At 50.6% G+C, this 16,875-nt stretch overlaps 1 protein-coding gene across 8 annotated transcripts in view; it reads right to left on the minus strand.

Annotated features, from left to right (window-relative positions):
* PCSK6 (proprotein convertase subtilisin/kexin type 6) overlaps nt 1-16,875 on the minus strand; it is a 169,813-nt gene that overhangs the window by 95,367 nt on the left and 57,571 nt on the right. For 7 of the 8 annotated variants that reach the window (XM_086364084.1, XM_086364082.1, XM_086364083.1 and 4 more), the window contains 4 exons: nt 10,139-10,249; nt 9,539-9,682; nt 7,245-7,321; nt 5,461-5,549 (listed from right to left, as the gene is read on the minus strand). In XM_086364084.1, the coding sequence (XP_086220210.1) occupies nt 5,461-5,549; nt 7,245-7,321; nt 9,539-9,682; nt 10,139-10,249 (421 nt within the window). The remainder of the gene's footprint in view (nt 1-5,460; nt 5,550-7,244; nt 7,322-9,538; nt 9,683-10,138; nt 10,250-16,875) is intronic. The other variant, XM_086364088.1, reaches the window with a different exon arrangement.

The raw sequence follows: 16,875 nt of genomic DNA on the forward strand, positions 1-16,875 counted from the left end.
GCTAAGAGCTGGCTGGCCCTCATCTGTGAAATGAGGACAAAAGCAGCATCAATGACAGAGTGCTCTGTAGAGATTATGTAAGACACATAAGACACTTCAGACACCTCATCACACAGACAGACACCTCATCAGTGCCTACGATGTAGACAGAACTCTGTAAGTACTGGTTATTTCTGTTTTCACCAGGTTCCAGATGATATTTTACCTTCCTTGTCCTCCTCTGCAATTTGATAAAGCATTACATACATTGTGGAGTTATTTCGACTTGTTAACAAGCAAGCATATTATTTTAAAGACATAATTTGGACAGTGCCACTTTTTATTCCATTTATTTTCCTGTGATAAAACATGTAAGAAACATGCAATTCTACAAAGCAAGTTGGTAGAAAAAAATTACTCCATTTGTATAAATATATAGTACACTTTTAGGAGCCCATCTGTAGTGATTTTAAACCATATCCACAATTCTTTGACACTTTTTCATTCAACAGATGCAGCCTAATGTCTCTCCTCTTGAGTATATGTTGGGATCATTTCTAAAGAACAGAGTGTGACTGAACTGACTGTGTGTGACTTCTAAGACCATATCATAAAAAGCACTGCTGCTTCCTGCTGGTTCTCTGAATCACCTGCAGTGAGAGAAGCTAGGTACCATGCCACAGGCACTCTGGTAACCCCACGGAGAGTACACATGAAGAGGAAGCTAGGCCTCCTGCCAACGGTCAGGAGGGGATGGAGGACTCTAGCCAACAACCAAATAAGTGACCTGTCCTGAAAGTGGATACTCCAGCCACCAGCAAGCCCTCAGATGACAATCACAGCCAACCTCATGAATGACCCTCAGCTGGAATCACTTAGTTAATCCACTGTCTGTGCTAGATCACAAATGTTTGCTGGAGTAACTACCATGCAGCAATGTGCTGTGTTGTGCTTAGTCACTCAGTCGTGTCTGACTCTTTGTGACCCCATGGAGCCTGCCAAGCTCCTCTGTTCATGGGGATTCTCCAGGCAATAATACTGGAATGTGTTGCCATGCCCTCCTCCAGGAATCTTCCCAACCCAGGGATTGAACCCAGGTCTCCTGCATTGCAGGTGGATTCTTTACCATCTGAGCCACCAGAACATACACCATCTATTTGGTAAAGAAATAGAAACTACAAGTGTTAGTTCCAATAAAGGCAGAGTAGCTTCTATTACACTAACTCTTTTAAAAATAATAGTTATAAACTCTGGACTAAAGACTTAAGAAAACAAAAACTTTTTAAGGGCATTGGAAAGCAACCAGAAGGCAGAAGCAGGTGATTCAGTTCTTAAAAGAGCAACCATACCAGGTATGATGCAGGTTCATAACATTTTTCCTCTGAGGGCACGCCTCATGTCTTTTAATACAGAGAAGCTAGAACTCAATCAGGAAAATGCAATCTTATTCTGCTGGGGAGCTGTGGGATTGAGTCTGGAACTGTTACAGAAGCTGGAAATTGAGAGAAACCCTAGAAAGCAGAGAGCTAGAGAAGAAGACATACATAAACTTCCCTCAGATATTCAGCTAAGCCCTGCACGGAGCACATCTGGGCAAGTCTCTAAGAAGCCCAGGTAGAGAGGAATAGGGGGAGGCTGAATGAGTGAGCAGATACTCCAGTGGGCTGCCACTGCAGGGGCACTGCGGTCAACTTGGAGCTTGAACCTTGCCAACTTAGACATGCTGGTTAAACGCTTCAGTGTTTCCACTGAAATACTAAAAGAGTCACACTATCCTTAGCGACTGAACAACATCTAAGAGTAAAGACTGTTCTTGAGCTAAAGGATTTCCTCTAAGGCGAAGGGCAAATCAGAACAGATGAGTCATTACAAAATGAAAAATTGAACTGACAGCAAGAACAACACTCAATTGTATTCAGGGATAACAGAATCAAGAGTCCCTACAATATAATGGAACAATGTCCAGTGTACAATAAAAAATTACTAGACATGTGCAAAGAAACAGGAGTATGTTGCACACTATAAAAAGAAAAATCAATGATTAGAAACATACCCACATTCCCAGTTTATCCCTCACTTCCCTTTGGTAACCAGAAGCTTGTCTGTGGCTGTCTGTGAGTCTGTTTCTGTTTTGCAAGTAAGTTCAAGCGTATCACTGTTTTATAAACTCCACATAAAGTGATATCATATACTTGTTTTTGTTTGACCTAAATTTGGGAATAACAGATACATATTATATATGAAACAGATAAATAACAAGGACCTACTATACAACACTATCTTCAATATTTTGTAATAATCTATAATGGAAAAAATCTGAAGATATATGTATATATATTATATATATGAACCACTTTGATGTCCACCTGAAACACTGTAAATCAACTACACTTCAATTTAAAAAATAGAAACATATCATATATGACCAAGCTATTGGAATCAGTACAAAAGACTGTAAAAAAAAACTCATAAATATTTTAAAGAATCCAAAGTAAAATATAAGTATAATGGATGATGAGAAAGAGAATATCAGAAAAGATTTGGAAATAGTGAAAAAATAGCCACATGGACATCAAAGAACAGAAAAGCACAATATTTGAATAGGAAAGAAAAAGGAAAAAAATCATTGGGTGGAAATAACAATGGATTGAACACAACAAAAGAGAGGATTGGTGAACTTGAAGAAAATAGTGCGAAAGAAATTATCAAATCTGAAGCACACACACACACAAAAAGATTCAAAAAATGAATACAGCTTTAACCTGTGAGATATATCAAGCAATATAACAGCTATAACTGGTGCCCAAAGAGAAGAGAGAGAAAACAGGACTGCAAAAAATATTTAAAGAAACATTGACAGAAATTTTTCCAAACTTCATTTAGAAAAAGAAAGAATAAACAAACAACCCACTAAGAAGCATAGCAAATCCCAAGGTGGATAACTATGAAAGAAATTACACCAAGGGCCATCAGAGTCATCATAGACAAAGCATAGAGAGGAAAAAATACTAAATAAATAAAAGTAAATAATGAAATATTTACTAAATATTTCAGTTCAGTTCAGTTCAGTCGCTCAGTTGTGTTCGACTCTTTGCGACGCCATGAATCACAGCACGCCAGGTCTCCCTGTCCATCACCAACTCCAGAAGTTCACTCAGACTCACGTCCATTGAGTCAGTGATGCCATCCAGCCATCTCATCCTCTGTCGTCCCCTTCTCCTCCTGCCCCCAATCCCTCCCAGCATCAGAGTTTTTTCCAATGAGTCAACTCTTCGCATGAGGTGGCTAAATAAAAGTAGCCAAAGAAACAACTCACATTACATACAGAGGAACAACAATAAGGATGACAACCAACTCATCATCAGAAACAACGAATGCCAGTGACAATGGAAGAGCATCTTTAAAGGGCTGAGAGAGAACCATGTCACCCCAGGATTCACCAAAACTTCTTTCAAAGAAGATGAAATTCAGATAAAAGCTGAGATGATTTCTCACCAGCATACCTACACTTCAAGAAATACTAAAGCAGTAAAAGAAATTCTCAGGCTGGAGAAAAACTGAAACCAGACAGAAGGAATCTGAAGCTAGAAAATATGGAAGGGTAAACATGTAGGTAAGTATACTTCTTTTCACAAGCCAACTGTTTACAGCAAGAATAAACAGTGGGTTTATAAAATATGAAAACATAAAAACAACAGCATAAAAGGTGAAACTAAGTGTGAACTCAAGTAATGTTTTAGGTTCATATATTATACATGAAGTTGTATAATATTAACTCCATGTAGATTGGAATTAAGTTAGGATATACACTTTAATCTATTGAACAACTTTAGAAACAGAAAAGATATAAAAAGGTAGAGCTCATGGAAACATCAGAATGTCTCAGAGAAGTTCCCTGCTTTGTGCCAGCACGTGGAGAGGGAGGTTGTGTTAGGGTGCCTGAAGGCTGCCTGTCCAGGTGGGCTTGGAGGGAGGGTCAGGAAGAGGGTGGAGAGGCTGATGCTGTGTGCAGCAGCTCTGGAGACGCGGCTGTCATAGGTTCCCTGGGTCAATGCCAATACCCCCACCCCTTCTCCATGGCAACCCCACCCATGTTCACAGAGACTTTACACCCATTGTCCCAGGACACAGAGGCAGTGGGTGGTGGGAATTCAACTGGTACCCAGATCAGTCAGGGAGAATTTTCATGGGTCTTCACTCATCAAAGGCTCCAGGGAGACCTTACACATCTCAACATAAACTCCATGATGGAGTGAGATCAGGTGACAGTCCTCTGATCTGTTCTCTGCAGGACATGCTCTTGGTGGCTAATGATGTCACAGACTGACAAGTCCCAGCCACTTCAAAGGTTTCCAGGGACAGGGCAGGTGGAGAGTCCTCAGTAACTGAAAACTGGGGAGCCTTTTCTCAAAACTCAAGAAACTCCCCAAGGACTGAGTGACCCATAGAACCCCTGGCCCAACCTCCCCACCCTTCACTGCTCATCACAGAGCTGAAGGAGCTACGGCCCCTTCATAAAGGAAAAGCAGCCGAGAAGGCCATGCCATGGGAAGGAGGCACCCAGCACAGCCACTGGCGTGCACATGAGCACTTTCAAATTGAGGGCCAGAGCCACAGGTGAGCACGCAGTGCCCCGAGGCCAAGTGGATGGTTGGGGACCATTCAGGCCTGGCACACACCTGCTCAGTGCCAGTTCAGCCACATGCCCTACAAGACACTGCAGAGGACATGCTGAATGACCCTCTGCCATTCTGAAATGACCAACTGCCAGGCTTGGGCGGGGGAGGCGTGAGGAAGTTGCGTGACTCTCTGCTCTTAAAGCCCCATGCTGACAAGAGAAGCCTGACTCTCCAATGGAGAAAATAAACAACAGAGCCAGAGATATCCTGGGTCAGGTAGTGTTCCCTACAGGGCCCTGGAAGGCTGACCCCCTGGAGAACAAGGCGGGAGCATCCAGCTTCGAGAGCCTCCACGGAAGCACATTTGGGCGTGGGCAACTGTAAGTCATGGGTGGACTGACCCAAAAGGGAGGCAGGGAGGCTTTTGGGGTGATGTGAATGCTACAAGTCCACCAAGACAAACAGGGGAGACCAGGCAAGTCTGCGGGTCACTGTGACAAATGTTCTCTGGCTAAAGCTGAGGGGCAGGTACAGTGGGCCAGGAGGCTACAGCAAGAGTTGGGGCCAAGGTTAGGCTTCCTCTCAGGTGAAAACCATAAATTCTGCTGGGAGAGTGATTGGCAAGCCTGGGAAGGCCAGCAGCAGGACCCAGCGGCTTCACGGAGCAGTCAGCTTGACAGCGGTGACTCAGGGGCCAGACACTAGCACCCACGGAGGCTTTACAGGCCCCAGGCAGTGTGAGGTGAGGCCCAGGATCCGACTCGGTCTAATGCCATGGGGAGTGCAGCTGCCCAGACCTGCAGGGGACTGCACCCTGCACCCAGGACAGCCTGAGCCCCTCGGCAGTGCACTTGGGCCTCACCTCCAATCTTGGCATTGTATGCAACCCCTACAATGCAGTAGGAGTTGTTGGCGGAGGCGGCGACTTCTCCTGCACAGCGAGTGCCATGTCTGCGGGAAGGAGAGAAGGCAATCAGGACCCTAAGCTGGGGACGCTGAGGTCCTCCCTCAATCCTCCCCATAACTGCTGGGCCATCCATGTGCCCCACAGGCTGCCCTGCAGATGTGATGCACCTGTATCAGATTTGGGCTCTGCTGGGCACCCACGGCCTCCTCATCCCACCCCCAGGCTCTGCGTCCCCCTGACTAACAGCACAGTGCAGATGCTGGCCTGGCTGCAGAGATGAAATAAGAACAAACAAAGGCTTAGGTTCTGTCTCCTGAGCCCTCTCCCTACCCTGTGCTCACCCTGGGCAGACCCCTCCCCCCACACACCTCTCCACAGCCATTCCAGCAGAGGGCAAGGAGGACGGCTGGACACGGAACACTCAACAGCAGTAGGTGGAATAGGAAGAGGTGACCTGAGGTCAGCACTCTCCTCAGTAATGACCCCACTCTGCCACCTACAGCAGGCACATCTCTGAGAAGGCCCTTCAGAGGTGAGAATCACTGATTTGGAATCAAAACCACCTTTAAAGCCAGTCCTGAGCCCAAGGGTCAGCCCCCGGGGCAGCCCTCCCTCCGTCCACACTCTGGACCATGTGTGCCTGCAGCTGGGGCTGTCCCTGAGTCATGGGCCCAGGGTCCCACTCGGGACTCACCACGCCGCATCTGGGTGGTCCCTCCCTGCCCGCTGCACCCCTGCAGCCCCAGCGTGGTGGCCATGGAGTGGGTAGGGCACCTGGGAGGTGAGGCCAGGCCTTCACAGGTGCTGGGAGCACTGCGGCCAGCCCACTAACTGCCTCCACTGGCTGAGCCTTCCTGCGGGGCTCCGTTGGGACACCGGGACTCCAACCTCAGCATCAAATGGACTGAAACAGGGAACGCTGAGGAGGACACACCTTGAAGGCCTCGTGTCGGCAGGGGAAAGAAAGAAAGGGCTTCCACCATCCTCTAAACACGTTTGGAAGAAGGGGAAGAGCCAATGCACAGGGCCAGCTGATGGAGGAAGGTCTGGCCGGACACTGGACAGGAGCGCCCAGGCAGGTTTGGGAAACTAGACATCACCCCCAGGGCTGCTACCAATGGTGCCAAGTCCCCCAGTCTCTCCAGACCACCCCCACTCCCCCTATCACAAGTCTCAATGACCGAACAGTAACGGTGTGTCCCTCACCCATCATCTCACCCCCGCGCCCAGCCCTCGGAGGAGGAAGCATCAGGACACAAGGCATCTCTAAGACACCGAGACTCAGCAAGGTCACCCCACTTGCACAGAGTCACACAGCCAGCCCCAGCATCACTTGGGCCTCCACCACTGCCCTTGTGAGGTCAAAGACAGGGTCAAGAAGGCTTGGATGCTGACTGAGTGGTCCGAGAGAACACATCGTGATCTGGACAAAGCTGGCTGTGCAGACCATGAGATATTCCGACAATGTTGCAAACAGGAATAATGCTGGCCCAACACCCACTGCAGCTGACCAGCAGAGTGACAGCCCACAGGAAGGGGCCAAACCCACTGAGCCTGCAAGCCTGGAAGGCGGTGTGGGGTTTGCTCCTGGTGGTCAGCCCCAGACCCCACCAGGAGGCAGAGAGCTGCCCCCGGCCCATCTCCAGCCTAGGGTCCCCATGTGAGCTGGCTCCACCATCTGTGGGGACAGCAACAGAGAAGGAAGCAGGTAGGGGTCAGGCAGGTGACCCAGGACGTACTTATTCTCGTTGCTGGCATCGTACCGCGGAGACGGATCGTAATCATTGCCATTGACGTCATAGCTCGCGTAGGAATCCTAAAAAATGAAACCTTGGTGACCAAAGAGAAGTGGCTCAGTGTATCACAACTCTGTTTATAACTGGTTTTAGGCCTCGACTGCAAACAGAAACAAGCCGGGCACTCTCTTACTGTAACAACAATTATACATATATATAATTATGTGGTGAATACACATAAAATTTACCACCCTAACCATTTTTACAGCTCAATGGTGCTAAGTACATCCACAAGTTGTGTGGCTGCCAGCACCATCCATCCACAGGATTCATCTTGCAAAACTCTGCACCTCTTAAACACTAACTCCTAATCCTCCCTCCTGAGCCCCTGGCAGCCACCGTCTGCTTTCCATCTCTATGAATGCAACTACTCCAGGGACCTCACCTACATGAGATCATGTAACAGAGAAGGATTAGCAGGCAGCCATTACTCTGCTCCCTGTTACTAGGCAACAGGGCTCCTCAGCCACTACTCTGGTGCCTCAATGGGCCCGGCCTCACAAGCAGCCGACTGTCAATGAGTGACCATTATTTGTGCTGCTCAGCTATTGGTCAGTGTTACAGTGGGCCCTGACCACTAGCACCTGACACCAAGGAACCACTGTGGCAGTGACTGAGTCAAGGGTCAGTGGCGTGGTGGTCATCAGGTGGAGAGTGAGGTAAGAGGCAGATTCAGGCCTTCTCCTGGAGGCCCTGCAGCTTACCCAGCCTTCAGTGAGCTGGAGGCCCAGGAAGCAGACTGGAGACTATGGCCCTCAGAGCCCTTGCCAAGGCCACCCACTAACTTTACCCCAGGCCTTGAAGCAGCCGTGAACCTCTCCCCCATCCCTGTCTCTGCGACCTAACTAGCAGTGCCCATCTGTTTGGGTCACAGTCTGTGGGACCTGGTCTCCCCATTTGGGCGGCCTAAGCAGCCTGAGGATCAGTGGGTTGGATGCCTGGCTCCCTCATGGCCCTGAAGGAGTTGCCAACTGAGACCTGTCTCCTCTGAGCCAGGACTGGGACCTTGAAGGGTGAAAGCTGTGCCTTGGGACCTTGCTTTCTTGACAGGACAGAGAATAACATTCATCTGGTAGAGATTTACAGGAACACCATTACCTGACCACCTGACCTCAGGAACAAAGGATCTGACACACAGAAGTCTGCAACAACCAACCTTGGCCCTCCCTCACCTTTTGCTTTTAAAGGGCCTCGCTGAAAGCTTTCAGTAACTTTGGGGTTCTTAGGGCATGAGCCACCCATCTGCTTGTATGAACCTATAATAAACTTTTCTCTGCGCCAAAGTCTAATGTTTAGTATATGATGGGCCTCACTGTGTGTTGGGCACACAGACTTGCGATTTCAGTAACAATCAGTGTGTGTCGTTTCGTGACCCAGGTACTGTCTTCACGGTTCATCCATGCGTTAGCTATGCCTCATAATTCCCTTCATCTTATATTTTTAATATGTATGTTTTTGCTTTATATATTATCTGTATAATCTCCTATCTTCCTTTAAGACATGTTGTAAAAGCTCTCCTGATTGTTGACTTCAAAACTGTCATCCTTCGCAAACTAGTATATATAGGGTAGATAAATAACAAGGTCCTACTACACAGCACAGGGAACTATATTGAATATCCTGTGATAAACCGTAACAGAAAAGATGTTTTACACATATATAGCTGAGTCACTTTGCCAGACAGCAAAAATTAATACATTATAAATCAACTTTACTTTAATAAATGTTTTAAGAAGATAAAATTAAAAAACTGACATCGTTAAGGGTGCATAACCATCTACCCAACCAACATGAGATGACTGATGTAACCGAGGCACCCAAGTGCCTTAGAATCTCGAAGGCAATTCTCAAAAGTTACCACGTGCCAGGTTCTTTTCTCTGCACCATTGGAGGAGTAACAGGCAGAGGGTCCCTACACACAACCATCACACACACAACCCCCACACACGCCGATCTGAAGGTAAACAGGCACACAGACATGTGTGCAGAGGGGACACCCCACACACACACCCAAGCACACACATTTGAGCCCCTCAGGGCCCCAGCAGTGCCCGGGAACCCTCTCAAACACCCCTGGCTCTGGGCAGCTGGGCTCACCAGCACTGCCAGCTCGGTTTCCGTACTGTAACATAATGGGGCAGGGCGGGGGGGCTTAAGCAGGTTATGCTGTACGTTGTCTCAGGTAATGACCAGCGCAGGTGAGAGTCTCAGGGAGCCAGCGCCAAGACTCCACTTACGTAGTTCGGGGCCAGGTCTGGGTGGTTTCTCTCTATGCCGTCATCCAGGATGGTGACCACCACGTTCTTTCCCGTGTAGCCCCGCTTCCATGCTGCCTGGACGTTCATTTCTGACCGGCAGCGGCTGTTCTTGTCACCACAGTGCTGCAGGCACACGAGACACAAAGCCCCCAGCACAGACATGCCTGACACAGACCTGCCAGCCCAACAGAGGTGCTGTGGTGCTAGTGGGAGGACAGGGTAGGACCTCCATTCCTCCTCCTGGTCCTAGCAAGAGTCATCGAGGAGGGCTGCATCACTCTCCCGCCCTGACCTGGCCACGTGTACACGGAAGGCCCTCCTGCCCCAGCCAGGCCATGTCCCCACGGCTCTCCCTGGTGTTCCCACCCTTCATGGGCTCCATCCATGGCTCAAGGTGCCGCCCACCCTCCCCTGCTCCGGGGGCCCTTCACCCTGACCCTCACATAATGAAAGATTCACAAGAGAGCGTGTGCCTGACAGCACTGAAATAGGGGTTCTACATGCAAAAGAAGTCCATCTGTCTGGAGCTGACCCATCTCAGAAACACAGGGTGGGGACAGAGGCCCATGGCCTACTTACCATGTACCACATGTTGGACCAGATGGGATCGTTGAAATAAAGTGCCTGTGGGTCGTTTCGCACCTGTCTCTTCACCCGCCGTTTAACTTCCTGTTGCTGGATCCATTTCACCTAGCAGGGGAGAAATGCAGTTACTCTCTGTTTCAGCAGCCATGTCCTGGCTCCACAAGGCCGCTTTGCAGGTGTTCCAGGCATCCTTCTCCATGAACATCTAGGTGTATCAGATGCCTCGGATGGTTAATTCCAAGGAGACATTTTCACTTCAGAGCAACCATATTTGAAAGATGAAAACCAGTCTACATGGAAGGGAAGAGGACCGCTCTTATGCAACAGTAGGAAAATCATCCTGCTAAAGGAGACCTTGTGAAATGGCCAGTATTCTGGTGACCCTTGTCCCTAGTTAAAAGGAAATACACGTCAGGAATGGAGAGTGCAGAGGCATAAAAGGTGTCAAATGGTTTATCGGGAGGACACGGTTAATTATGATGATCCCTATAATGGAAGCACAGCAACTACTGCAGACCTGGTACCAGACATGCAGAGAAAACCCAGGGAGGCACACAGCAAAATACTGACATGCAGAGAAAACCCAGGGAGGCACACAGCAAAATACTGACATGCAGAGAAAACCCAGGGAGGCACACAGCAAAATACTGATAGCAATTTCTGGATGGCATTCATTTAAGATTTTACTGTTTGTTCAAGATTTTAAAATTATTTTCAGGGTTTTATAAACTTCTTTCAATCGGCATGACCTGCTGTCACAACCAAGGGAAAAAAGCTTCAGAGGCAGGATAAATGTTACTTAAGAGCAGGAATCTTGGAGCCTGGCTGCTTGGATTCAAATCTGGGCCCAAACTCACCAGTGGAGTGACTTCGAGCAGGGAGCCTCCCTGGCCTCAATTTGCTCATATCACCTGTGCAATGGGCATCACTGTGGCACCACAAGGAAGGATGGCATATAAAGTGTGCCATCAGTGACTGGCACAAGGATGTATCGTCATCACGTGTGTGTTTGTTTCAAAGTGGAAGAGGTGTTTTTTTTTTTTCACTTTTAAAAGATAAGGGAGCTGGAACTCCCATGCCCTGAACCTAAACGTTTTCTCGGTCCAGCTGCTATGGGTTCCCAATCCCATTCTCCTGCCACTGGGACTCACTTCTGCACAGGGGCTGCAGTGGGCAGAATGGGGACACCCAGCCCTGCTCTCAGAAGTTGGTGTTCCAGTCGAGGACTCCCACTAGGCAGCCCAGAGTGAGGTAGACAGGTGGCCAAGGGCAGGGAAAGTAGGGGAGGAAGACAAGGATGGAGCCTTGGGCATGGGGGGCTGGGTGACTTGGAGGTTAGGCCAAGGCTGGTGACCCCAGGGGGATGGAGGCACAAAGGTCAAGGGCCAAGCAGCTCCCCTCAGACCTCAGCTTTGACCTCCCCACAGGCACCTGAGCGAGGAGAGTGCAACAGCCCCACAGTTAAGGGTGACCCTGATCTCCAAGGACAACATGCTCAGAAGCAAATGTCACCAGGGAAGGTTTAGCGGTAAAGAACCTGCATTCCAATTCAGGAGATGCAGGAGACATGGGCATGGCAAGTAAAATTGCACAGTGAAATATTCTGCTCATAACACCCTCTTAAGGCATTGTGAGACTTCCCAAAGTATTACTACCTGAACCAGGAAGCTTTAACTCGGTATAAAATGCCTAAGACCCTATGCCCTAATTGGCTGGGCTGCGTGCTGTAAGTACAGTGGTCGTACCCCACAGACAGCTCAAGCTCCTGGGATGGGATGCTCTGGGCCCACCAGCTCGGCCAACTCACTACCCACCAGGCTGCACTTCCCATCACAGAGGAGGGGGACCTTCCTCTCCCAAGGCCAACTGGGTGGCTCCTGAAAATCAGGCAGGTGATGGAGGGCACAGTGCCACCAGTCACAGAACAATCCCCCTGTGGGATAAGACAGTAAGGGCTCCTGGTCTCAGTGGCTGCTGCACTCTGGCTAAGAACCCAGTTGACACATAATTTGGTGGAGGTGACAGCTGGGGGCTGTCCCTATGGCATGGTCTGGGGCAGCTTTCTCCCCCGGGACAGGTCACTGCAGGACACTGACAGCTGTCAGGCACTGTCAGGCCAATGGACCTGGATACAACAAATCACTCGCCAGGCCTGCACACACGAACTCCCAGATGCCAGGCACAGAGGCTGACTCAGCCCATGGTCACCTGGTCAGGGCCAATCCGCATCTCCCTTCTCCAGGCCCCAGCCACAGCCCTGCTTCTCACCCGGCTCCAGGAAAGGGCAGAGGGTTCCTGCATTCCATCCTCCTGCCATTTTCCAGATTGGCCCTTGTGTCTCTGGGGAGCATGGCCCCATGGCCCCTTACTCAGTGGCCTGCTCAATAACGCTGCACTGTCTCCAGTGTGTCCACTGCTGGTTCTGGTCATGAGCATGAGTGTAAACACCACTGATTCCCACCCAGGACCAGCCCCACCCTCCCCCCCACACACATACATACACCTCCACTCAGACACAGAGCTCTGCTTCAGGAGCCCCTCAGGCTGGAACCCAGAACCAGTGAACCTTTCCAGGAGGGTCAGGGGTGCCAGTGATCCCCAGCCAAGTGCCTGAAACTGTGGCTTTCCCAAGGGGCACCTCATCGTGAACAGTAAGGCTGTTCATGACAAAAGAACACACAGTTCAGGACCCTAAGGACATGTTGTCTGTGGAACCAATTCCTGCGCAGAGCTCGGAAACAAGTGAGCCAGAGCAGACCAGCCACAGTTGCTGAGACTGAAACCATGATGAAAAAACTCCCAACATCTGAAGGTCCAGGACCAGACGGCTTCACAGATGAGTTCTAGCAAACACTTAAGAGATAACACACATCCTTCTGAAGTGAAAGTCCCTCAGTCATGTCCGACTCTTTGTGACCCCATGGACTGTATAGGAATTCTCCTATACAGTCCCTGGAATTCTCCAGGCCAGAATGCTGGAGTGGGTAGCCTTTCTCTTCTCCAGGGGATCTTCCCAACCAAGGGATTGAACCCAGGTCTCCTGCATTTTGGGTGGATTCTTTACCAGCTGAGCCACAAGGGAAGCCCAAGAATACTGGAGTGGGTAACCTATCCCTTCTCCAGTGGATCTTCCTGATCCAGAAATCGAACCAGGGTCTCCTGCATTGCAGGCGGATTCTTTACCAACTGTAAGGGGAGCCTTCTGAAACTTTTCCCAAACCACTGAAGAGGAAGGAACACAGGCGGTGAGCTGGTGATGATGGCGAGTCGGGCTGGGTCGGGGCTGATCGTGAGCTCTTCCTGCCCCGAGAGGCCGGAGCACAGGGAACGTTGTCCTGTTCTGCTGGCAGCCTGCCCATTTTACATGGCAGTTTCACTTCTGGTTGGCTCACTAGGGCCCTCAGAACTTCTAGGTGCTCAGACCTTTTGGTGAAGATGGCAAGAGAGACTGTGGTGCACTCTGGCTACCTGTCAAGGCCAAGGGTATATACTCAGGGAAGACTGCAGATCCGCGGCCTGGGTCACATTAAGATACACATGTGGCAATTGTGTGCAGGGTGAGAGCTGAGCTGTTGGGTGGGGCCCCAGCCTTCTTAGGAAGAGAACTGATCGCTCTGAAAAACCTTCAGGTCCATGAAGGAAGGAAGAGACAAGAAAGTCCCTGTTGGCTCTCCATAACTCTCATTAGGTTTCACAGGGAGTTGATTGCGGCCTCCCAAAGGTGCTTTCACTCACCCAGAATGGGGGGAACGTGGCCTGATTCAGGAAGAGGGTCTCTGCAACTGTAATCAGCTAAGGCTCTGAAGACGAGGTCATGCTGGATTATCTGGTTGTGCCCTGAATCCCACGACAAGCATCCTGACAAGGGACAGGCAGGGGGAGACTAAGACCAAGGAAAGTGAGGCCTTGGGAAGAAAACAGCTCCAGGAGCACCTTGACCTGCCAGGAGCTGCAGGTGGCAAGGCAGGACCCCCCAGCGGGACCACATCTGCCAGTACCATAGCTCTGGAGCTCTGAGACAATATGCTTCTGGTGTCTGAAGCCCCCAGTTGGTGGTCACTTGCTATGGCCATCCTGGGATCACAGCCTTGATCAGGGCTGAGGTGTTACATGTCTGAGAATTCATGAGGCTGTCCTACCTAACATCAGACCTGGAGCCCCCAGAGGAGGGGCTGAGGGCTGTAGCAGGGGCGCTGGCGTGGGGACTTCACCAAAACAGAGGGGCCATCCCAGGGTGCCCACTGCTACCAGCTCTGGCTGGAGCCCCCACCCTAACTGCCCTTCCCTGCACATCACTGGGCCCTGGACACCTGCCCCTGCTGTCCTCTCAAACTAAAGCTGCCCCAAAAGTGGGTCCTGCCCGCTCACCCAGGGCCCTCTCACTGCCTGATTCTCCTAAATCAGTGGCACTAAAACCCACTGTCTCCCCTCAACCCCCCAAGTCAGGACAAAGCAGGGATCCTCTCCAACACAAGAGTCTCCTAAAGGCGTCAGGACCCCATCACCCACAGCTCATCGTGGCTGCCATGCCCCCAGCATCTGGAGGTCACATGACTCTGGGAGGGTCCCTGCTCCATGACTGACACCTGGCACAGTCTGACCCCTGCCCAGGGCCCCTCTGGCCTGGCCTCCAGCCCGCAGGCCTGGTTGTATGGTGGGTGCCTCTTCACTGTGTTCCTCTCTACCGTCCTCACCAGGGAACCGTGCCCTGATACCTGGGCCAGCCGGGGTGGGCCACCAGGCTCCTGTGCCCTGAGCGTGTCTGTGCAGTGACACTGCTGACATGGAGGACGTGGACACAGACTCTTCAGGAGACACCACCCTGCTCCCCAGGAGGGAAGGATGTGCCTTGGTCATGCGAGTCTCTCCAGCTCTCAGCCTGTAACAGGGTCCTTGTCCTCTGTCTTCCTTAAATGGCAAAACGACCCCTGATGCTGAAAAGGGAAGCATGTCTTCTGGGGCTGGGGCTCCCCTGATCTGGCTTGTCCAGCACCGCCCACAGCTCTGGCTGGACATGTCCAGGTCTTTATGACTACCCTCTGCTCCCCACTGGCCTATGTGAAGCCAGGGCTGCATTTCGCTCACCACTGTACTTGTGTGTGCCAGGCGATGTGAGGCATACAGTAGGAGTTCACTAAATGCTCTCTGAATGAAGGAATGACATTAAATGAATAAGCTTTAGATTCAAATATAGCCATAGACAGACTTTCGAAACCACTGTGGAGCAGAGCGCGCGACTGGGTTTCCATGACCACCAGGGGAGCAGTGTGGACTCTGTGCGGAAGACTGGTGCTTTGGGTTTGCCGCATTTGAGCCCAGCTCAGCACAGGTTATCTTGTCTGGGCAAGCCTTTATAACCCGTGTAAAGCATTTTCATTTCTTCAGTCATATTTTGAAGCTGAAACATCACTCTGACTTTTTCTTTTATCCATTTTCTGCATGTTTCCTGTTAAACATTTTCATCATGAGACTTTACCATCTTCTCAAGATGAGGTGAAGAGCAGTGCGTACTTCGGGAGACAACACCTCCTCCAGCTCTCTTCTTAAGAAGTCAAGTTAAAATCTGGCATCCGCTAAATGTCACTCTGCACTTGAGAGGAGGTAAACTTAAAAGATGCTGAGAAAGAGGTCATGTAAATGAGCAGGACCCTAGAACGGCCTTGAAAACTGTGAGTTATCAGGCCATGCAGTGCCCAAGTGTTGTGTGGGCAGGAGGCCCACACCCTCTTCCCTTGGGCTGCTGGGCCAGAAGGCAGCCAGCAGGTCGTCCCGGGTGCAACAAGTGACAAGGGGCTGTTCTGAAACTTTGTCCCATGAAAGAATGCCACCAGAGCAAGAATAGCCCTTGCACTCCACCCAAAGCCACTGCACACCTGTGCTCTGCTTACTGCCCTCCACCACCCACAGGCCCTGCCTGCTAGGGAAGCTCTGAGCCATCACCAGGAGCTGGTGGGGCCCAGAAGGGGCCCTGGGGGCTCTGCTCAGAGAAAGAATGAAGGACAACAGCCCTTCTCTGAGACCCTTGTGACCACTCTCCCAGACCTCCACCAACTCAAGGGGAAGAGCAGGAACTGAATCAAGCTGCCTGCCTCCTCACAGCCCCCACGCTCAGCCTGTGACATGGAGTTCTATTCGGGTCCCGTGTTCATGCACAGCAAGAGAGACAGTTCTGGTCCGCCTTCCCCTCTCTCCCCACCTTGGCGTCCTCGAAGTGAGGGATGCATCCTTCTGTCACTGGGGAAGGATGGAGACTCCCTCTCCTGTGTGTTGTGACAGAGCCAGCCATGCCTGCAGACCAGGGCAAGTCTCTGGAAGTCACGAGAGGCCAGACTCCAAGTGTCTGGGGCCCAGATCCGAAGGCCTCTTCCAGGAGAGAGGCGAGCGGCAGGCATGCTGGGAAAGTAAACCTGTGACCCTGTCGTCTGCGCCTCAGCCTCCAGCCTGTGTAGTGAGGGTCAGATCAGCCTGTCTGGGGCCCCTGCGTGTGAAGGCCTGGATGCTCACATCCCGAGTCCCATCAATCCTGAGTGCTCCACACACCTGTTGCAGCACGTGCTGGGCCAGCTTTCTACCAGCTGAGAAGCAGTGAGATGTGAACTCATGGCGTGAGGACCCACAGAAAGGAAACCATGCTCCCTGACCAGAGCACATCACCTTAGTGTGTGACGTGCTCCTTTTCTGAGGACAGGCCATGGATTGCATGTGTAGGAAATGAGCAGTTGCCAAGTGGG

Source organism: Bos grunniens, chromosome 21, assembly GCF_055505025.1.
Source record: "Bos grunniens cultivar Pamir isolate PY7600 chromosome 21, Bosgru_T2T1.0, whole genome shotgun sequence".
Taxonomy (NCBI): Eukaryota; Metazoa; Chordata; class Mammalia; order Artiodactyla; family Bovidae; genus Bos; species Bos grunniens.